Source organism: Mytilus californianus, unplaced genomic scaffold (genome assembly GCF_021869535.1).
Source record: "Mytilus californianus isolate M0D057914Y unplaced genomic scaffold, xbMytCali1.0.p SCAF_5, whole genome shotgun sequence".
NCBI classification, from domain to species: Eukaryota; Metazoa; Mollusca; class Bivalvia; order Mytilida; family Mytilidae; genus Mytilus; species Mytilus californianus.
Genome location: NW_026262701.1, coordinates 64,184,681 through 64,208,614, shown reverse-complemented (window position 1 = coordinate 64,208,614; position 23,934 = coordinate 64,184,681). Strand labels below are relative to the sequence as shown.

The window sequence follows — 23,934 nt, the reverse complement described above, 5'->3', positions numbered from 1 at the left end:
TTAAGTCCCAGGAAACAACATATTTAAATTTAAAAAAAAATTGTTAAAGCGTTTTCATGTTATTGTGCGGACACTGTTTGGCAGCCGCCAAACCGCCCACCGTATATCACCATTTTAATAACCGATATTTCCTTCGAAAATCCGGTTAAAAATGAATACACTTAAACACAAGTTATTGCCTTAAAATTAAAAAAAAATGCTTGTTTTAGACCCTTTTTGGTCCCTAATTCCTGAACGGTTTGGGCAACTATCCCCAAAATGAATCCCAACCTTCTGCTTGTGGTATTGAACCTTGTGGTACAATTTCAGAGCAATCACAATACTTATACACAAGTTATTGTCCTGAAACTAGAAAAATGCTTATTTTGGACCCCTTTTGGGCCCCTAATTCCTAAACGGTTGGGACTATCACCCCCTAAAACAATCACAACCTTCCTTTTGTGGTATTGAACCTTTTGTTTCAATTTCATATAAACTAAAGTTATTGTCCGGAAACCAAATGTCTTCGGACGACGACGTGATAGCATTACTTTGCGGTCGTATAAAAATTTAAATCTTCCAAAAGTTTTTTTAATTGTTGAACTTAAAATGCTACTGGTGCTCTAGAGCCAGCAAGCAGATTTTCTGTTATATGATGATTATATCATGTAGTAATGATGATGTATATTATAAACATGACCATCTGGTGCTAAGACCACAAACGCGCAAATAATAAGTTTATTTTAACTTTCTTGACTTCATTTCATTGTATAAATTTAGTATGTGATTGTTTGTTTTGAAGCTCTGCGTGACCCATTATTTGAAACAAAATCAGAATTGAATCAATTTTACAAGATATATATACAAAATTTAAGTCATGAATTCAATAAAATTAAAATTTAAATGAAACGAAAATTCAGTAATAGTCAAATTTATGAATTCCAAATACGTGGAAGTAAATCTGCGAAAATTGTGCAAAATAATGGAAATTAAATTGATAAAAGGCCATTGTTTTTTAATTCTTAATTTTAATAAAGATTTGCGCAGAGTTGTGAAAACTGCTGAGTTACCATTATAATATGAGTTACAGAAATTTATTTTGTCCATTCCATAAACATCCACTCATGAATGTAATTGGTTTCGTTTCTACCATCAATTGTTAAAAAGGAAAAACTTTTTTTTTACATTTTTAAAAAATATACCTTTGATGAAAAAAATAATGAATATTTGTAAACAAATCGCAGTTTTTAAAATTCTTTTTTTTTTTCGAATCCAAATAATCTTCTCTCTAAAATCAAGACTGTTATTGAAGCTGTCTGAATTTTTTAGTATGTCGTTTCCATGATATTTCTAAAGATATCGTACAGGGCACCTATTTTAATATGAGTCGTTTTTTTCATCCTCCTTAATGTAATTAGTTCGTTTCAATTGTTAAAAAAGCAAAAACCTTTTTTTTCACATTTTTAAAAAATATACCTTTGATGAAATAAATAATGCTGAGTTACCATTATAATGTGAGTTACAGAAATTTATTTCGTCCATTCCTTAAACAGACGGCAATAAAAATATAAAAAAATGCACTGAAATAAGCAATAGCTTTTCTCATGGCTGCGAATAGCTTTTTATTGTTACTTTCAAAATTCCTACTAGTAATACAGAAAACAAATGTTCAGCTCTTGTATATCGATGTTGTAAAATAGATTTAATTGTGATTTTGGTCAGGCAGAGGTTCATGATCAGTATATCAATATATTTATTAAATTATATCAATAAAACATTGTGTTCAATGACTGTGACTCATCTTATTGCATCGAACAATAATGTTAAAAACATTAAGATCATGAAATTCCTTAATTCTGATTGTATTGCCTTTCTAAATTGATTTTAATTTTTATATTTTAATTTTTAATTTTTTATTTTGCCTGTTTACCATCACTTTTTGTCGTTGTCACCATTCTCGAATCCAAATTATCTTCTCTCTAAAATCCAGACTGTTATTGAAGCTGTCTGAATTTTTTAGTATGTCGTTTCCATGATATTTCTAAAGATATCGTACAGGGCACCTTTTTTAATATGAGTCGTTTTTTTCATCCTACTGAATGTAATTGGTTCGTTTCAACCATCAATTGTTAAAAAAGAAAAACCTTTTTTTTTCACATTTTTAAAAAATATACCTTTGATGAAAAAAATAATGCAACAAATCGCAGTTTTTAAAATTCTTTTTTTTTTCTTAAGAAAAGAAAAACTAATAAAAAATTGCTCTTTCATCTCAATATCCCTTTTTGATACAAAAAAAAAATAATTATAAATTAGAGCATATTTAAAAAAAAAATTCTACTGGAAGCTAAAAATCCTTGTTTTCAAAATTGATGGCATTTATATAAATCAAAAATCTACATGACAATGGACAGCAAAAGATGTCGTTTATGACATGGGGGGAAAGGAAATAAATGATCAGAAAAGTATGCCAAATTTTCAACCAAAAAGTCTCTACTTGAAGACTAGTTTGTATATTTCCACTAAGACGTTTCATTTATTCAATTCGAACAGAATTTCTGTTTATATGGCATCTTATATTTCTTCTTCCGTCTTTTTATATACAAGGGCCGAATTTTTATATGCAAAGGCCTTACCCCGCTCTCATTTGACTAGGATTGCCTGTATTCCTTTCGATTCCACCGGTGGTTCTCTCCGGGATTCTGGTTTCCTCCACCAAAAACAACTTTCCATAATTATTTAAGATTGAAACTGACCATTATTATGAACATTTAAAGATTATAGTGTTAAAATAGGCGTCTAACACAACCTCTCAATTTAATTTAATTAATTTTCCAAAGAGAATCAGAAGCGCTCTATTCAGAATCAAATGGCCGTCTTCTTATTTACTGGTGATACAAATAATTTTTTCCCATATATTTTACACTTACTTAACACGTTCAGCGGTAACTTTGGTAGCTCTGGTTCCTTGGCTCACTGCACGACAAAAGTACTGATGCGAAGAGGAGGATGGCCAAGTATGCCAGATTACAATTAAGGATATGAAAGGACGACGGAAGGACGAAACTCAACCACCCATCACTTTAAATCGCTCGCTTCAATACCTATAGTTTCATACCAAGAATACAAAATTCTCCAAGATCCAATGATTTTCAAATGTTTATAATTAGTTAAAATATGATCTTACAAATTTATTTCCCATTTGTTGTCAGTTGAAAGAAGAACATGTAATTTCTCCTCAGAATGTCACTTAATATTTGTAGCAATGTGTTCCAACAGGAACATTCACTTCTGTTTATAAACTCATTTTAGATACCATGATTATTCTGGACGCCCAGACGCGCGGTTCATCTACAAAAGACAGACTCATCAGTGACGCTCGAATTAAAAAAGTAAAAAAAGTACAAGGAGAACCAAAAATCTGAAAGGTTTTGTCTACAGCTAAAGTAATCTATGCCTTGGGTAGAAAATTTCCTGGTAGAGGAGTAGAGTTATAAAGAAGGCATAGAAGGGCATGTAAAGAAGACCTGTTTCATTCACAAGGTCAAAATCTTACTGGAAATTGAATATTATAGACAGTGTAGCACAATTTTACAGGATTTCCTAACCAAAATCGCGAAAAAAAATCGTCTCTTTGTGCTGAAGTGGCATACCGCAAACGCCTCTTTGTGCTAAGGTGGCAAACAGCAAGACCGGAGTTTCAGCTAAGACGTTTTTGAAAGAAAAGCATGCTTCTGTAAACTTGTTTTTACACGATCGGTTCCAAATGAAGCTTGTTTTTAAAAACTGATCATAAAAGATCAAAACTGAAAACGTGATTTCCCACAAATTTCGAAAAAAGGAAGGACGTTCTTCCCTATAGTCAATTCTCAACAGTTCTAAATATGTTGACTTGTATGTAGCTTTAGAGGAGCAACACGATTCTAAATATTGCCTCTGACAGTTACATACATTTTGTATTTCATCCAATCAAAACTTTCACTTGACCTTGTCGAGTTAAGTTAGAATTGGCAAATACATGTGGTTTCCGAGAACATGAAAATGGGGTTTAAATTGATTTTTTTTATCACCAATCGTCATTGTCTGGGGTAAATTCCCCTATGTTTGGTCGTTGGTCGGAACAAATAAAGAACAAGACTTAAGTCTCATTCCTGCCCAGTTTGGTTAAAAGTGCATTCAAATAATGTTGACGAATTACGGGAGACGGACTAGCAATCGATCATATTTGCCTTGCACGTCAAATGACATGTATGAATATATTGTCTTTTACACATATAAAAAAAATGCCTCCTGGGTTCAGCTAATCCGATATCACTTTGAAGAAAGAATAAACTGATGCGCTTCAATCGGTCTAGCAGTCTCAGATACTATTTATTCTAAAGATGCCACCTGATAGCAATTTGGCATTTTGAGTTAAACATTTAAATAATTAAAAAAACAACAACATATAATCATAATTATATTCCTCTTGGCAAAGCTTGAATAAGTTAAACACTGCTGCTAGATGACACTAAGCAGGGAGCATATCTTAATGACAATTATTACAGTCAGGATGGCAAGGTTCAGCATTAATTCTACAGCGACATCCACCAGATATGTCACCTAGACCCTAAAATGAAATATAATATGCAATTATTAATGCAGAAATGAAAAGTAAATAATAGAATAATTCATCGCTAGCCTTCGTTGGTCGAGTGGTTTAGGTCGTTGGACAAAGTGCAGGCGATAGTTGCCACAATGTCTCAGATGCAGGGGTTTGAATCCCGATAACGCAAATTTGCAGATCTAACATTGTTAGGCTTAATTTGAGACGAAGTATATGTATAAATAATGAATACGAAAATTTCATATAAAATGTTTTATTGCAATAAGGATGGTAATTAATGACACGCCCAAGTGCACATCCTATTAAAAAATACATGATATGGAAACTAGTCCTTCCTGATCCAAGTCATAGATATGCATAAAGTTTGTATCTATCGTACCCTCAACTCAAACTGCAGATCTAGTGCAGAAAAATTACAACTTGTTTTCATCGGCAATCTGTACATTTTCCATTTGATCATTAGGTTTTTCCACTTTACGTGGAAAGACCTATTTATTTTGTTCTGATTATTAGGTATTTGGCATATGATATCGAACAGATTATACGCTTTTGAAACTGACACCACTTAACCGAACACATTACTTTGTAAAAAGTTATCTCCCAAAACACTTTTTTTCTTGTTCGCTCTACTCCTTCGCAACAGTATAAGATTACGACAAAATTATTTTACCACATTGCTCGTTATATCCTAAGGTTGTCGAGAATAATTTTGATCGAAGAGATCTGAAGATTCCATATGAGAGTTATTTCCCTTTATGTATTTGACATAAGTGAAATGTATTAGTAACTCATAAACCGCTAGTTTCTCAATTGTTTGTAAAACAATTGAAAGGAATTTCCCTTAAAAGTCTGATATTTGTAATGCACTCTTTACGACCTTTCATTTGATATGCGACAACACCATCTTCTAGAAAGTTTGATTTTTGCACTTAATAACCCCATCCAACTCATTTTTGGGAGACAGGAATTTGATATTTGAAATGTACACATTATGACCTTTCATTTAATATACGACAACCTTACCCTAGAAGACAATTTATTTTTTGCACTCAATGACCCCGCCCAACCCTTTTTTGGGGGACGTGAATTTGATATTTGAAACGTACGCTTTATGGACTTTCATTTGATATGCGACAACCTTACCATCTTAGAAATTTTAAAATTGGGGCAATTCCATAGCTCATTACGGGCACAATGAATAATTAAATATATGACACAATACCGAACTTGAGAACCGGAAACAGTAGTATGATACATTGGACTATCCCCATTCAACTCAGGACCGCTTGACCTTTCAAAAGGTCACAAGGTCAAGGCTATAGTACCCTTTGAAGGTCAAAGTGAAATTTCATCATGACCTTGACATTGACCTCAAATTGAAGGTCTTAAAATACTGATCATATTTGCAGTTTATAATAGGTTGATATATGTTACCATTTCAAAGATATACACAAAAACTATACTTTAAAGACTTATCTCGTCGTAACTTTTGAACGGATGGTCGGACAGTTTTTGGTCTAAGTATAAAATGTAGACCTCTTCCAGAGGAACATTTTAAACGCTGTGTGTATGCAGCTATCTCTTCTCGTTTTCTCAATATTCAAGCTTGAAATTTAAGCGTAAAAACTTTCGCACTCTATGACCTCTGACCTTGGGTGCAAATGAAAGATCACAAGAAGTAAAGATTATTGGTGAAGGTCCCATGTCTCTACGACTTCCGGTTCTCGAAATATAATTTTTCAAAAAATTGTGTATAATATTTCAAGGGGAAATAACTCTTATAAGGGTTGATAACAAAATAATTGTTTATGTTTATTAACATTGCCACCTGTTCCTGTACATGTTAAAATTTTCAGATCGATTCTATCTGTAACAATTTTTAAGCTATATGCAAATAAAAGAAATTGTTTCAAGGGGATATGACTCTAAAAGGAGACGATAAAATCCTACGCAGCCTGATCTGGTAACTCTTGGTGATGAGATCTACCTATTGTCCAAATAAGGTCATGATATCTTTAAAAACAACGAGGGGGCCATGTCGAAAAAAAACAATAAAAGGGAGGTCGAAAAAAAACAATAAAAGGGAGATAACTTCTAAAAGGGATGATGAAATCCTACACAGCCTCATCTGGTAATACTTCATGATAAGGTCTATCGATGGGCCAAATTTGGTCATGATAACTTCAATAGAAACGGGGGGAGGCCATGTCAAAAAAAATGTTTGAAGAAAAAAAAACCCATTAATTAGAAAAACAATAAGGTCTTTCCTCGCGTAGGGGAAAGATCTATATAAGTGATAGGGTCTTTTGATTTGAGGTCCTGGGTCTTTTGCTATAATTCATATTTATACATGATAAAGCCATGGAGTCTTTTGCATTGGATTGGTAGACATATGACCTTGAAAAGGTCACCCGGAAGTGACCTGATGTAAACCGGAAATAGCTATTACCTGCACTGATTTCATTTAAAAGTACCTAGGACCATATATTTGTGGAATCATTGTGAAGTTACCTATATTATACCAGAAGTAAAATTTTGTAAACCAGAAGTAGCAACGTGGGCCGTAGTAGTATTCCGACGGTTCAATAGTCCGACGGTTTGAAGGTCCGACGGTTCGCTAGTCCGACGCTAGTCCGACGGTTCAATGGTCCGACGGTTCGGTGGTATTATAGTGATTCATTACCGCTAGACCGAATTCTTCTGTCTCTATATCGCATATATTTCCTGACCTTCATTTGATTTTTACTATTTTTGCTTTTTTTGCAATTTTTGTTTGCGATATATATAAAAAAAGAAATAGAGAAAAGCAAAAATAGTAAAAAGAAAATGAAGGTCAGGAAATATATGCTATATATAGAGACAGAAGAATTCGATCTACATTTCCGCCCCCCCCCCCCCCCCCCCCCCCCCCACCAATAGGTTGATCAGCATTGGAACCTGTCGAATGTGACACCTGATTATTCCAGAATCCTTTGTGACACCTGATTATTCCAGAATCCTTTGTGACACCTGATTATTCCAGAATCCTTTAAACTAGAAACACTTTTTGTCGGTCCGAAAGATAATACTTCCATTGTTCTTTAACCTGAGTATTTCAACAACCTCTCTTATCCGGCATACTTTTTTTTGTTCTAATGTATGTCAGATTAGATAGGTTTAAGGCACTGGCTACGATTACGTTGAAAACGTAACAATAACAAAACAGTTATTGTTACGTTGGACACTGATTGCCGGAATGCTTGGTTGGGTTAGTAACCGATTAATAACGAACGTAACCATAATATTTGTGTCTACTGTTACGTTGTATTATTGTTACGTTAATGCATTTCTATCTATGCTGGGAATAGTAATATAGTATGTCCCATATGTATGTAATATATTTTTTAAAATACTTGAAAACTTTTATTCGTAAACAATTCAATGATACAATATCGCATACAGAGTAAATATTGTATTTACAACGCAGCTTCTGCACATCCAGTATGTGCTTTTGGTGCATGTTTTAGTCCGACGCATTTTTGGTGGAACCACTCTAGCCAGCCACCACAAACGACTGATGCCACAACGTGCACGTCGGTTTTGTACACTAAACAGTTCCACTCTGCAATTTCCCTTTTTAATGCCTGCCATGCTTCAGGTGAAAAGTATTTTTTTATTCTTGAAATATTAATATATTCGTCTAAAATATTTGTTGGAAACATGTGATGTTGTTTTATGTTGTCTTTTGATATCATTTCTTTTCCGTCATTTATATTACTGTATGAAAATTGCATCTTGATATTATTTTAGTTTTAATCAAACGCATCCAAAGTTTTAAATTTTCACCCAAAGAAAAGTTGGTAGTGGGAATAACTTCGTTTATTGTTTAAAGTATATGACACTAATAAGGGTAAGTGTGCAAGAATTTCAGAGAATTAAACAACAACACTAAAGCTTATTAAAAGTTTAATAAATCTAACGTAACAATAACACAACGTAACCGTAGACACAAATATTATTGTTACGTTCGTAATTAATCGGTTCCTAATCCAACCTAGCATTCCGGCGATTAGTGTCAATTTAACAATATCTTTTTTGTTATTGTTACGTTTCAACGTAATCGTAGCCAGTGCCTGTTTCCAAGTAGTAACTGATCTCTTCCAATAACTCAGTTTTATCATTGCCTCCAATTGGATTTGACACTTTTACAAGAGATTTTAACACTAACAAGCGGAATCTATATTCCGACCATGTCCGTTTCCAGTGTCCACGAATAGAGACTTCGTCATTATCATGAAACACTGCGGGTACGTGCGCAAGTCGAGTGCATGTCATTGAGGAACGGACTCTGTGGAATTCAGAAATATGCTCTCGATCCCCGCCTCCTCGTGCCACATTTCTCGCAAAGTTGTTATATACCCGCTTTATTGAGACGCTTGGGTCCTGTTGAATGGCACCATGCAAAGACTCTATTGTTCGATCAACTTCGATAACAATATCGTCTTCTTCATGTGTATGGGGACCTTCCCGCAAAATTACGATGTTTGGTGCTTGGTCATTTGTCTGCAGGTTGCCGTTGGCTCTGCATTCTTGCCTCCAACATCGCCAGTATAAAGCATGAAGTCTCTCTCTGTTTTTCTGGTATTTGAAACCGTTGTATATAAGAATTTTGCCTCCGCGGTTTCCAGCAATGATCCTTGCAGCCATTTATGAGATGTAATGAACAAGGGGCACAGTATAGCTTCCGAGTTCGTGTGATCAATATTTATATATATTGTTGACAGTTGTTTTTGTAATTATATGCGATTTATGATAATTTTAAGTATCAGCATTTGGTTTTATTTTTATTAAAAACACTGTTTAATGATGAAAATAAAATGCTCCGCTGGACGAAGCTTGATACGACCGGAGAGGTCGAACACTGAACAGTTGGGGCAAGTATGAACACTACATTCAAGCTTGATACAGCTCTGAATTTGGATCGTGATTAAATATTTGACACAGCATAGGTTTCTGACACAGAATGAATGTGGTCAAAGAACTGAAAAAAATCCTATTATGGTCCAAAATCCAAAATCTAAATACACGGTTCGATTCAGCATATCCAAGTACACCAAGAATTGAATTTATTTATTTATTAATGGACAATATAACCTAAAAATTTTAAGGGGTTCGCTTCATAAAAATATATATATATATATATATATATAACATTCTGCAAATTAATTTATACAGAATAACAAACAAACCTACTACAAAGTTCTTCAAAAAATTTACAAAAAAAAATGAAAAAAAAAACAATTTCCAAAATATCCTTCATCATTAATACAATGTCTTTAAAAAATCTATAAAACTTACCTTTCATCATCTTCAAAATATTCTAATAATGAACAGTAAATTTCAAACTATATTTATACACAATTTCTTCTCTAAAAAAAGAATGTATGCTGTATTTTTAACTATGAATCTACTTACAATTTCTTTTAATTGTGCAATACAGCTCTGAATTTGGGTTGTGATCAAATATTTGACATAGCATAGGTTTCTGACACAGAAAGAATGTGGTCTAAGAACTTAAAAATCTGAAATTGGACATTTACCTATTATGGTCCAATATCCAAATCTAAATACATGGTTAGATTCAGCATATCAAAGAACCCCAACAATTCAATGTTTGATGAAATCAAATAAAGTTTAATTTTGGACCCTTAGGACCTCAATGTGGACCAATTTGATAACGGGGCACAAAATACAAAATCTAAATACACGGTTAGATTTAGCATATCAAAGAACCCCATATATTCAATTTTTGTTGACATCAAACAAAGTTTAATTTTGGACCCCGATTTGAACCAATTTAAAAACTGGGCCCTAAATAAAAAATCTAAAAATATGTTTAGATTCAGCATATCAAAGAACCCCTTTAATTCAATTTTTGTTAAAATCAAACTAAGTTTAATTTTGGACCCTTTGGACCTTAATGTGGACAATTTGAAAATCAAAATCAAAAATCTAAATACATGGTTAGATTCGGCATATTAAAGAAACCCAAGAATTCAATTTTTGTTGAAATCAAATAAAGTTTTATTTTGGACCCTTTGAATCTTAATTTAGACCAATTTGAAAACGGGGCCCAAAATTCAAAATCTAAATACATGGTTAGATTCGGCATATCAAAGAACCCCAATAATTCATTTTTTAATGAAATCAAACAAAGTTTAACTTTGGACCCTTTGGACCTCAATGTGGACCCATTTAAAAACGGGGCCCACAATCCAAAATCTTTATACACGGTTATATTCAGCATATTAAAGAGCCCCAAGAATTCAAGACATTGAATTAAACCTCATTGAAATTGGTCAAGAATAAGCAATTTATACAATGTATAAGAAAAGAAAAGTAATGTTTCTGGCCCCTTTTTCCTACAAGGCTAGGGCCATAGCCCTCTAAAATCCATCCCAACCTTCCTTTTTTAGGTATGGAGTCTTGTGGTTAAATTTCATAGCGATCCATACACTTATACACAAGTTATTTTCCTGAAACAATAAAAATGCTTGATTTTGGCCCCTTTTAGTCCCCTAATTGTGTTCGCGTGAATTTTAGGGGAAACGACGATTTTTTTTAATTTCACAAGTTAGTTGTATCTTTTCATTTTTCGGATTCTTTATTTTAAGTTTCAGTTTTATTAGTAAAATAATACAAAGTGCGAACTAGCATAGAACAGACTCGTGGCCATTTCGGCAAAATTTGACTTGATTGTAGATCTTGTCTTGCTGGTCATCTTTATAATTTAAAGTGTCTATTTATCTTTTATAGTTTTCAAGATAATAGGCAAACACGCATAATATTGGTAAACATTGTCATTAAAGAGCAAGAACTCTAATAAGACGGAGACTTCATAACATAAGGCATCTATATACAAAGTATGAAACATCCATGTCTTCTACCTTCTGAAATATTAAGCTGTTAAGTACTTAGTTAACGCATCCGCCGCCGCCGGATCACTATCCCTATGTCTCGCTTTCTGCGACAGAAGTCGCAGGACTACTGATCTGATGATACCATCGGAGACTAACAATTGTTTATTCACGTTTCTCCAACATTCGAAAAATCCAACTCACGTTTATCGGTTTATTCACGTTTCTCCAACATTCGAAAAATCCAACAAGTGTCAAACGATAGATAGGCTTAGTGTTTATACAGCAATTAAAATTGTTGTTTTTAGGAAGTTATAGTGAGACCTGTACACAATGTATAATATAATTTTCAAATTAGACTTATTAATAATAAATGTAAAATAATAAATAAATTCAGAAAAATCAAAAATAAATGAGATATTTTTATATAAAAATTCTTCTAATACTGTTCAACTTTTGATTACAATATCAAATAAAAATATTTATGACAGCTTGAAAAAGGTTTTTGTTTGACAATTTTAGAGTTACAATAAAATATAACAGTATCGTATATATATGTCTCTGCCTGTATATATATGTTGTGTACAAGATGTAATTTTGTACAAATTATAATTTGTACAGGGTTTTTGTACAAGTTATAATTTTTTTGACACATACCTTTTTGCACCAGGTGATAAAAGTTTATCTTCTAAAATGTATCAGTTTAATGTCTTAAATTCAAATTTATATACTTCAACCTAAAATTTAGTGCTATTCTCCTTGTCCTCAAACTGAAAATAAGGACACCTGAATGGTTTAAATTCTATTTTCATTTTTCTCCTTATACCAAAATCATATCCATAAAAAGTCTTTTTGTGTTCTTATAATGTTTTTTGTATCAATGCTCGGTATTAAACTGTATCATGTAGTCATGGAAATATGACAGAAATATGCGAAACAAAAGACTCGGTGCTTGCATCATCCATTTGTGTTAAGCGGTTCATAAAACACTGATTACTTGTACAAAAATTCTGTACAAATTATAATTTGTACAAAATTACAATTTGTACACAACATATATATACAAAAATATCAAATGTTGGAGAAACGTGAACACACCCTAACAATCCACCAGCAGCGGTATCGACCCAGTGCTAGTAAATGAAATAATAAGTTACTCACTAAACTTGTCAAATATAAACTTACATTGGGTCCCCATCTTGGTCCTTTTGTCACCCAACATATTTCCGTTTTGCATATTGAACATTTTATCCAATCACATCCATCTTTTTTCTGTAATATAACTTTACACTGAGGGCAATGCATTGCATCCCCTTTATTAACCATGTCCTGAAATGAATATTTTATATTTTCATAGAAACTTACGAATAAAAGGAGAAAATGAGGTATACGACAATGAGACAGCTCCCCACCGATACATAAAACTAAAAGACACCCATAAAATATGTCAAAAAATTAAACTTTATAAAACATTCTTTTATAACGGGTTTCCCTAAATGTACCATTAAGATAAATTACTACTAACGACGTTCCTGGTTTGGGATAAGCAAATGTACATGTGGGTGGGGTTAAACTATTGTTCACCTCTAGATGTCTTTTTTTTGTCTTTGGCTATAGTCAATGATGTATACCCATCATCTCTTTTATTATAATTAATATATACATTTATGAGCCCGTACCAACTCATGAAACTTTTTCTATTATAACAATAATTCACAACGTTCTTAGACTTGGGACGATTTTTAGTCTAGACAAATTGTATAAACACTTGCTTTTTTTTGTTACGGACTTTATACTGGTGTCTTTTACGTTATTTTTTAGGTAGATTGCTTAAAACAATTGAAACTGCTTAATTAGTATAAAGAGAGCTTTTTCTGTTTGAGGGATCTGTAAATTGAGGAATACTTGTTTAACGGGTATGTTCTATTATCAAAGTCATAAATGCCAGTATCTGAAACTTATCACTGGAATTTACTGTAGGTAACCCTTAATTAAACAGGAACAGTTAACACTTTCTGAAGCCCCTGTACCAAGTCACGGTTATTTAACTAGAATTCATGTTTTATTACATTTTTCTGATTTGTTTTTATTGTTGCCCCCTTATTTTTCGACTCACGGATCTACCACTGTAATATATAACAAACATAAAATATTATTGAATGCAAAAACAGCAAGAAATAAAATTGAAAAAATCACGAGTCAACTGTATGTACTCGGTTCCGATAACCGTTTTATAGAGGATTTAGTGATTAAAACTGCGAGGTTATGGTAAAATGTATTCAGAACCGAAAATTAGCATTACATTGAAAAGGGTTATTGCAAAGGGTTAAGTCTGATCAACATAATAGTATGTTTTTGTGACTTTTAGTGAATATATCTTATTGTCCTCCACTTAATTATAATTGTAAAATCAATAAAGTCAGTTTTAAAGGCCCTGGATGCCTTCTTTCTTATTCGTATTTTCTTTACAAAACCCGGACTGTTTTTGAAAAATCCGGACGTTTTAAATGTTGAACATGAAAAAACCTGGACAATATAAATGTTCAATTTTAAGAGAAATACATCTACTGGCAAATCATCTGCCGTTTGTGTTCCAAACAGTATCACATGCGTTTGTTGCCGAAGTTTACAGGATCGTGACATTGATAAACAATCAAAACAGAGCACGTCGAGTAGGTGAAAAATAAGTGAGTTGATAGAGCCATGATATTATTTTTGTATATTTTCCATGCGTTCCCATTTGTTAATTAAACTTTTCTTTAACATTTGTAAAATGATTTGGTGTATTAAATTTGTTCTTTAAGAATCAGTTATTACTATTTACCCCCCAGTGCACGTTTGTTTATATTCTTTCATCACGCTTTTCCCCTCGCACTTGCGCTGTGCGGTGGCCGAAGTTCTAACGAGAGGTCTCGGAGTTAAGGTCACTGTATACGGGAAAATATCGGCTAATTAGTGTACGGGAAGACAACAATTCAATAGCAGTACATTTATGAAGATTTTGATAATACAAAGGATTTTCTTTTAGGAATAAAACCACTAATTCATAGCCCATTGCTTTCTATGTTAAATTCTACAATTTTAAGCATAAATGGGTACTTTGTCTTAAGTTCAAATAAAGTGGCAGACATTTCATGTAAAACTATACCTTATCTTGACTTGTGCTGAAAAATTCAACAAACCTTTAATTGCATATTAGAGCGCACTAGTTCCCGGAAGTTTGGTAGTACACAAACATGTACTTCTGATCTGAACAACAGGGCAATGAGCCCGCCTATCATAATTTCATGTATTTTTTCTATTCTTCAAAAGAAACTTTCAACAAGGGTTCTACAGTGATCCCAAGTCCTAAAGCTTTCATTTGATATACAAATTACCCAAATATTTTACTTTTTGACAAAGTTACAGCTATGCGTAGGAACTATTTTGTGCAACATATGTACTACTTTCTTGTACGTTCTTTCTGACCGGGCCCGAATTAGTGGTTCTATACCTTTACAAGAAAGTTCACGTACACTTGTTTTATAGTAAAACTTAGCCTTTCAAGTATATAAAACATATTTAACATTTTTTTTAAATTTTAAGTTTCAAATGACTTTAAGTTGCAAATATTGCTTATCACAACCTAAACATTTATGAACAATTTAACTTTTAATTATATCAAAATCAAACATATCAAAAGCAAATTTAAGTTTTTTTTAATACAAAAACCGGACAAAAACTATGCGTTATCCTTTTCAAAGGCACATATCACATTAAGTCTTCACATAAAGGTGACTGAACATCATATAATGTCAAGTATACATCACATAATGTCGTTACCACATCTTATAAAGACAATAAAGAGCTGCGCCATGAGCGCATGATACGCCCGTCGCTTTTTCAACGAATAAAGTTCCATAACTCCTCAATGTCATATCAGAAATTAATAAAAAAAAAAAACTAAAGGGAGCTTATTTTAGTAGATATAAACCAGTCACCAAAGTTTCATGAAAACTGCTTAATGCATTTTTGAGTTATTGTCCGAAAACTGGAAAATCCCCCCTTTTTTACAAATAAAAACCAATAATTCGGAAACGTAAAATCTAAAATTTATAAAAATCGAAAGGGAGATTACGTGAATAGATATAAACAATTTGCTAAAGTTAAATGAAAATTGGTTAAAGCGTTTTTGAGTTATTGTCCGAAACTGGAAAATCCCCCCTTTTTTATAAATAAAATCCAATAACTCGGGAACGTGAAATCTAAAATTTATAAAAATCAAAAGGGAGCTTACGTCAATAGATATAAACAATTCACCAAAGTTTCAAGGAAATTGGCTAAAGCGTTTTGAGTTATTGTCCGACAAGTTGACAACGGACGGACAGACGGACGGACGGACGGACACCGGTATACCATAATACGTCCCGTAAACGGGCGTATAAAAACATGTCACATATATATAAGGTAAATTGCACATCATAAAATGACAGTGCACATCATATAAAGTCGATTCTATATCATACAATGTCGTTTTAACCTCATATATATACAGGTAAAATCACACCATATGATAAAAAAATCATATCATTCAATGGTAAAAGCACATAATTTAATGGAAATGAACATAATCAGATTCTATACAATGGCTAATTATTATTGGTTATTTCGGAAATTAATATTTTTAATTGATATGTCTTTATTGTTATATTCAACTGTTGAGCCACAAGTGAGCTTGCAATGATAACCTTTAAAAATAATGCATCAACAAGTAATGTAAGTTAACATACGTATAACATCTCTTTAGTTCTTTTAGCAGCTGCATTGTTATTTGCAGGTGACTGTAAATCATCTTGGTACTTTTTACAATTCACTCCTTCATGTATGGCTTTACATGTCATACAGTTCTCTTTCTTACAAATAGGACAGTTAAAGAAGTTCACATGATCTTCATAAATACACCATCCCCGACAGTCAGGAGTTTTACAATGGAAGCTATTTATCTCCTGGCTCTCTGCTGTTGATAAACTCTTTTGCAAATATCTTTCATATACATCGACAGGAACTAACTAAAACATATATATTATAACCTCAAGGTAAAAAACCTCCAACAGATACAAACTATGGAAAGCCAAAGGGGTCAAATCATTCCAATTCTTAAATTGCGAGTATCGTTTTATGACTACTGGGTCGCTGCATCGGCACTTTCGGTTTCACTTCGGAATAAAAAATATCATACAGAGTTAGGAAAATTGACGACAGATATGAGAAAGGTTTTCTTTCAAAATTATGAGAATGACGGAGTATGCAACGAATGTTAATATGTACCGTCTGGTTTTTGGCTTGATTGATTGATTGTGTTTTTTCGTGGCGGTCAGTTTTATTGATGGAGGAAGCCGGAGTGCCCGGAGAGAACCCGGTTTTTTTAGGAAATAATGATTTTAAAGTTTGTTTACGAAAGACTTTGGTATCGTTTTCAAGGGTATAAACAAACCCTCATGTGGAGTATAACCCGATTGTTTGGGTATTGGGCGCATCGAAGAAAATGAAAGCATGCATTTGTGTTTTTGTTACCACCCCTCCCCCCGCCTCCCTAAAAAAATCATATCAAATCAACGTGCGAATTATCACTAATCTTAAAAATAGCAAATGCCTCAAGAAGATCAAATAATTTTTGCCAACACACTTCAAATGTTTAACTGGGGCCAAAAATCGTGGGCACAGACAAGTTTTGAGATTTACAGCCCCATACGCCTTGAACTAAAATACAAGTGCAAACTTACGATACGGCAGTGTAAATGCCTAGGTGTACATGTAACAGTATTATTTCCACCTAAAAAGAGAGGCGGAAGATAACAAAGGGATATTCAAACTCATAAGTCAATGACAAACTGACAACGCTATGAAACTAGAGGCTCTAAAGAGCCGGTGTCGCTCACCTGCATTTTCAACAATGGCCACTTTATAGTAAAAATCATCATTTAACTAGAATAAATCTGGCCACTTTATAGTAAAAATCATCATCTACCGACAATTTCAGTCATGTTGGCGTATTTGTAGATCTTATCCTGCTGATTATTTTTCCTTTTTACAGTTTCTATTTATCTACAGATCTCAAGATAATAGGCAAAAATTGCTAAAAAATGGTAAAAATTATTATTAAAGGGCAATAACTCCAATAACAACTTGACTGAAGATTTCGGCCACTATGGCTCATTTGTAGACCTTGTCTTGCTGATCATTTTTGCTATTAAAAGTTTCTATCTATCTATCTATCTATCTATTATAGTTTTCAAGATAATAGGCAAAAATGCAAAAGTTGGGAAAAATCGTCATTAAAGGGCAATAATTTTCATTAAGGAGTCAACTAAGGATTTCGGTCATTTGACTTATTAGTAGATTTTGTCTTGCTGAACATTTTTGCTATTTTTAAGTTTCTGTCTATCTATTATAATTTTGGAGATAATAGGCAAAACGGAAAAATATGGAAAATTCGTTGTTTAAGTGCAATAACTCCTATAAGAAGTCGTCTGATAGTTTTGATGTCAATAGACATTCTGTAGATCTCATCATTTGGACATTTTGGCCCTGTCAGATTTTGTATATATATAGCGGTTTTCAAGATAATAAACAAACATGGCATTTTACCCTATGCTATATTTTTAGACATGTTGGCCATGTCAGGCGGGGTCATCGCGTCATCTTTAAAAACAGATACACCATTGATGATTGTGGCTAAGTTTGGTTAAATTTGGCCCAGTAGTTTCAGAGGAGATGATCTTGGTAAAAGTTAATGGACGACGACGACGAACGATGATAGACGACGGACGCCAAGTGATTGCAAAAGCTCACATTGGCCCGTAGGGGCAGGCGAGCTTAAAAACGAAAACGACCAAAAAGACCAACAACACAAAATAGAAAGCTAAAAAATTAGCAACACGAACCCCATGAACCGTGCCCGCAGGGCAAGTAGAAACTGCTCCACATGTTGCACCCATTGTTTCGCTCATGTAAGTACAAAATCTGTGATAAGTCTTATTCGGTTATGTCACATACGAGGAAAAGAGGACGGGATTGTGGTAATGACAATTGGAACATATCCGTCGTCATATGTGGAACCGATATTCCATAACGGTCAACCAACTCGTAAAGGCGTCCGTAGTCTAGAATTTTCGAAGGGATGACTTCAGCTTCGCCACTTGGAACCCTTTGCTTAATAGCTTCCTTTTGTAAGCAGCAACACTCTTTTAAGGAAATTATCATAGGTAATGCAATCTCTGGAATATAGTATCAACTGGAGTATATATACCTCAAGCGCTGCTGAAATGTTGGACAGCTGAAATCATCTCTTTCGTCGTAAAGTTTTGTTCCCAATTGACATCATTGTCAATCTCTAGATGTAAGTCAAGAAATAAGGCTCACTTAACTGTATCTGTTGTATCCTTTTTTAAGTTCGATGGTAAAGAGGCGTTCAACATGGTCACCAACCTTTGAATTATTTAGTGAGAGGACATCATCGATATAGCAGTAAGGAAGTTAAGAAGAATGCTAGCTTCTTTCCATTCTTACCAAGAAGCCTCAAAAGAATAAAGTAACAAGTCGGCAAGAGGAGGAGCATAGTTGGTTCCCATGGGAATGCCGATTGTTTGTTTAAAAAATAACATGACATCCAAACATAACAAATATGTTGTCAAGCTAGAAACCAAGAAACTAAGTTTGGAATTGGGAATACTTGTGTAAAGGGTAGAAAGTAAAATGTTTGTATACTATTGCAAGAGGAAAGAGACTTAGATTGTATCTATTCTAACAGATCTTTGGAAGTTTTAAGCATCCATATCTGATTAACACCGCTCACGATAACTCTGAAGCCCGGTTTTAAGCTAAATTGCTAAAAATATAGCAAATTTGGTAAAATAATGACCTCTCATGCTTCGTATTAGCAAACACTCTGACCATTAAGGCATATGGCTTTAACTATACAGCTTCATCTCTAATTCTTAAACGATTATATATAGTTTGTAGTTGTGGAATACGCTTTGGTATTTTCAAGTTTGATCATCGGGTCCAAACAAAGGGCCACACATGATCAAATTCTAAACTTCAAGTTTGGAGTTTGTTTTCAATGATTGTATGTACATGCTGTGTATCAATGTGCAATTTCTGAACTTCGAACTTTTATTTTGTTTAAGATGAAGTACAGTATGTTCAAATCTAACTTTAGATTATTGTAGAATTATCCCAGGGGGTTACTTGCCAAAGTTTAAACATACATGCTCAAACTGTTTCTGATGGTGTGGCATTGTTTTAATTGCACTGTTAATACTGTTTCTGATGGTGTGGCATTGTTTTAATTGCACTGTTCATGGGGAATTAACAAATAAAACACTGGATATTTTAACGGGGTAATATTCTCTTTCTTTGTAGCGAAATTTACAGAAACTCCACTTTACTGCTTGTTATTCTTTACATGGGACCAAAATAAAACATTTTGGTGTCTATGGTTTCCTCATTTATTCTAATCAGTATGTCTAAAATATCTACTTTCAAGTTTTGTATTGCCACATTTGGTTGTAAATCACATCTCTGATCATGTTGAAACTGAAATTCTCCCCATAAAAGTACTCATTTAACAAGGGGGGAAATAGCTAAAAATCCTGCCATATTTTTCTTAAGGAGATTACCCTAAACCACAATTTCTGTTTGACCTGAGTGTTTGTTCTTACCCTGAAGAGCAAAATCAATGCCGCTCAAAGACAAAATGCATAATAATTAACACGGGACTGCACATGTTTACATCCGATGCATACTCCGTAATGCTTAATTTTGATATATAACCTGGTGTTAAATACATTTGTGTTCCTCCTCACTCTGTATGCTATTGACTAATTCAGAGTGATACCAAAAGTCACGAGGCAGCGCCATCTGTAGTCATAAAACGAAATGAGCATGACGATTTTTTGTTTATTATGGATAAACGAAACTCGAATCTTGGTGTGCAAGCAAATTGTCGATATCCAAGTATTCAACTTAATAATACATGCACACATTTTAAATAACAGATTTGCAAGGCTCAAATTATCATGTAGCAAATTTTAATTAACAAATTTACATATCACAAATATATAAAATTTTAAGATTGGAACATCAATGTTAGAATTACAAATTACCTATAGTCGCAGAGTTGCAAACTAAGAGTTGCTGTTCATTGCAAGGTTGGAATTTTGAATTACGGAGTTATGTGCTTATGTTCCGGACCATATGAGTATTCGGAACATATGCGCATACTAATATGGTCCAATCATACGAGTATATACTCGTTTGGTTATTAACGGGTAGGACCATATGAGTATTTGGACCATATAGGTATTTTTCAAATATGCATTAGAAACGTTTCGATAATACAATAAACATTACTTAACAAAAGAAAAACAATGATGCTAACATGAACATGTATTATTTTATAATTTAAAGGCTGTATAAACGTTAAATATTGATGCCACAGTTAGTTTTCATCACTAATTGTATTCTTGCATGCATGCTTAGGATGACATTTACTTCCACACGCTACCATTGCTTTTCTGCATTTACACGTTTTGGTTGTGCACGATCCTTTGCAGTTACACCTTTTGCTTGCGAGTGAAAATTCTGAATATTGCACTGCTAATGCTAACTATATAAAGTTTCAAAAGTAAGCAAAGCTATAATGTATAGAATTCTAACCGCTTTTGTTGGAACACACAGCTCGTTCTCCAAACCCGAAACGGCACAAGTTACAAGCTGAAACCCTATGTCTTTCACATATTGTCTAAATCAGGGTGTATCTGTTTCTGTCCTTCTCTAGTGTCAACTAATAGGCTCTTTATCCTGTCGACTTTTTCGTTAGTTAGTAAAACAGTTGACTTCTTGCTTAACAGTTAATTAAGATATTTTTTGAAGTTATCTTCCCAAGTCGACATATTGCCATTCATTCGTAATAACAAATCGGTAATGACCATAGGTATACAATTTGTTCATTATAATTTTAATTAGTGAGTAAAATTCACTGGGTTAAACTGCTTCTCTTTATTTAATTAAGTATAGGTTAGATAGTAATTAGTCATGGTTTATGAATATTTAAAGCCCGAGGCGTAGCCAAAGGTTTTAAATGTTAATAAAACATGACCAAGTATTGTCTGACCAATTTAGAACACATTCACACCTTCGAGTGACATAACAAAATTAGCCTCTCCCATTGTTATAATCAAACCTTAATATGAGCTCACTTTAACATGGTTAGTAAAAGGGAGGTAAATTATATTTAATAGTCATTTCAACAGATGCAATGAAATAGCAATGAGATAGTTTTGTGGTAACAAAAAAGGATAAATTATTCAATAAACTGTTAACAGAGATATGTCTCGCCTTTTTGTTATTTTGATAGTAAATTGCAAATGTTGAAATTAAAATAGTAATACTTTTACATGTAAGTTATGCAAAATATTCAAAGTTTATGAACCATGACTGAAGGTACAAGGCCAAACAATCTCCAAGGAAATGAGATGTGCCAATGATAATACAACTGCATACCAAATTTCATTGACCTACTACTAGTGGTTCCCCATAAACTGACCTAATCATAAACTAATACATGTAAACTAAGCAAAAGTTTCAAAGTCAACAAGACCATGACTGAGGGGGCGGGCCAAATAATCTCCATGGAAATGAGATGTGCCAATGCCTATACAACTGCATACCAAATATCATTGACCTACCACTAGTGGTTCTCATAAACTGACCTCGTCACAAACTAATACATTGTTGACGACGCCGCCGGAAACAGCATACCTAGGTCTCGCATTTTGACTCCGTCAAGGTGAGACAAAAATGGAGATGTCATTTTTAAAAGCACACAATGTTATATAAATCAGATTTTCTCTAATTATCATGCTTTTTTCACATTTCTCGATCGGTGTGAGAAAGAAATTTCTCATCTCTAGAGAAAACTTTGTGCTCGGCAAATGGTCGAAATTTTCTTATGACGTCAAATTTTCGGTAAACGGACAGAAAGTCACAGGACAAAAAGTCACAGGACATAAAGTCACAAATTTGATAGGACAAAAAGTCACAGGACAAAAAGTCACAAATAGTTTGTTGACAATTGTTTGAATATATAAGGGAAAGATCTTGAAATATTTTCTTTTTATTACATATATTCATTTTTAAGTTTAGGAAATTGTTTATAAGCCTTGATAAATGAAAATTTATTAAATTTTAATCATGCAAAGGATATATTTCTTGGCACAATGAAGCCATTTAAGTACAAAGCCACTTTGACATTTTGTTTTCATAACAATTATTTGATCATTATTGATATTTATTGAATAAATTTTAATTATAAAGTTGCTTCATATATAATATTTCAAGAAAAAACAAAAATTTCATTTTTTAAATTAGTGTTTTCTTGTTAAAAGAAAAATAATCTCAAAACTGAATTGTGACTTTTTGTCCTGTGACTTTTTGTCCGTGACTTTTTGTCTGTGACTTTTTGTCCTGTGACTTTCTGTCCTACATTCAAATTTTCTTGGTTTCTTCTGAATTTGCTATTGTGACGTCATGAAAAAAGGCGACCATGCCTGATGCCGTCACCTATAAAGAACACAACTTTCTGCAAATCTTTGAAAAGGAAGGATAAACTTTGTTTAGATATCGTATAAAAATCATTAGAGAAAAAAATACCACCACTATAACTCGTGTATTACGATATTTCTCCACTCTCAACAGTTATTTTTTAATCACTTAAAAAGCTCGGCAAGCCTCGCGCTTTAAATATTAAAATTTAACTGTCTCGAGTGGAAACTATCGCAACACACTTGATGCAGTGGTGGAATCTATACTTCTAAAATTGTATAATTTTTAATAATGACAAAACTTAATCAATTAATTTTGAAATTACAATCGTTTCAACATCAGATGCTTACTTTTTTTTTATTGTTGAAAGTAATGTTTTTTTTATCTTTTTTTATTTACAGTCATTGTTTCTTAAAACAAGACAAAGTGATGCCCCCGCACTCCACTCTGAAGTAACTGTATTATAACAAAGTCAATGTAGGAATTTCTTTGAGATATTATTGTGTCTGCATGGGAGACACAAATGATGCCCCCGCAGATGCAAAGTGTTATTTTTAAAATACACAAAGTTGAGCATGGAAGCACAAAGGTCTATGGTTCACTGTAGGAGGAGTTATCCGGAAACGCTATGCACCTCTTATGCAAGTATATACTCCAAAAATGACAAAGTTCAACTATCTCCCAAAAGAGCAAATATCAATAAAAATCAAAACCCTGTCCACATGCATACCTTCAATATATGTACAAACAGCCAGCAAAGTGAAAACTTCCTAGCATTCAAACTGAAGGAGGAGTTATCCGGAAACGCTATGCACTTCTTATGCAAGTAAATGCTTCAAAAAATGACAAAGTTCAACTATCTCCCATAAG

The 23,934-nt window shown here is 33.3% G+C and overlaps 1 protein-coding gene across 2 annotated transcripts in view; it reads right to left on the bottom strand.

The window, feature by feature from the left end:
- Nucleotides 1-261: 261 nt before the first annotated feature.
- LOC127701140 (ranBP-type and C3HC4-type zinc finger-containing protein 1-like) overlaps nucleotides 262-23,934 on the bottom strand; it is a 494,271-nt gene continuing 470,598 nt past the window's right edge. For both annotated transcript variants that reach the window (XM_052204944.1, XM_052204945.1), the window contains 3 exons: nucleotides 16,248-16,526; nucleotides 12,664-12,807; nucleotides 262-4,585 (listed from right to left, as the gene is read on the bottom strand). In XM_052204944.1, coding sequence (XP_052060904.1) covers nucleotides 4,505-4,585; nucleotides 12,664-12,807; nucleotides 16,248-16,526 — 504 coding nt within the window. In that variant the 3' untranslated portion in view covers nucleotides 262-4,504. The remainder of the gene's footprint in view (nucleotides 4,586-12,663; nucleotides 12,808-16,247; nucleotides 16,527-23,934) is intronic.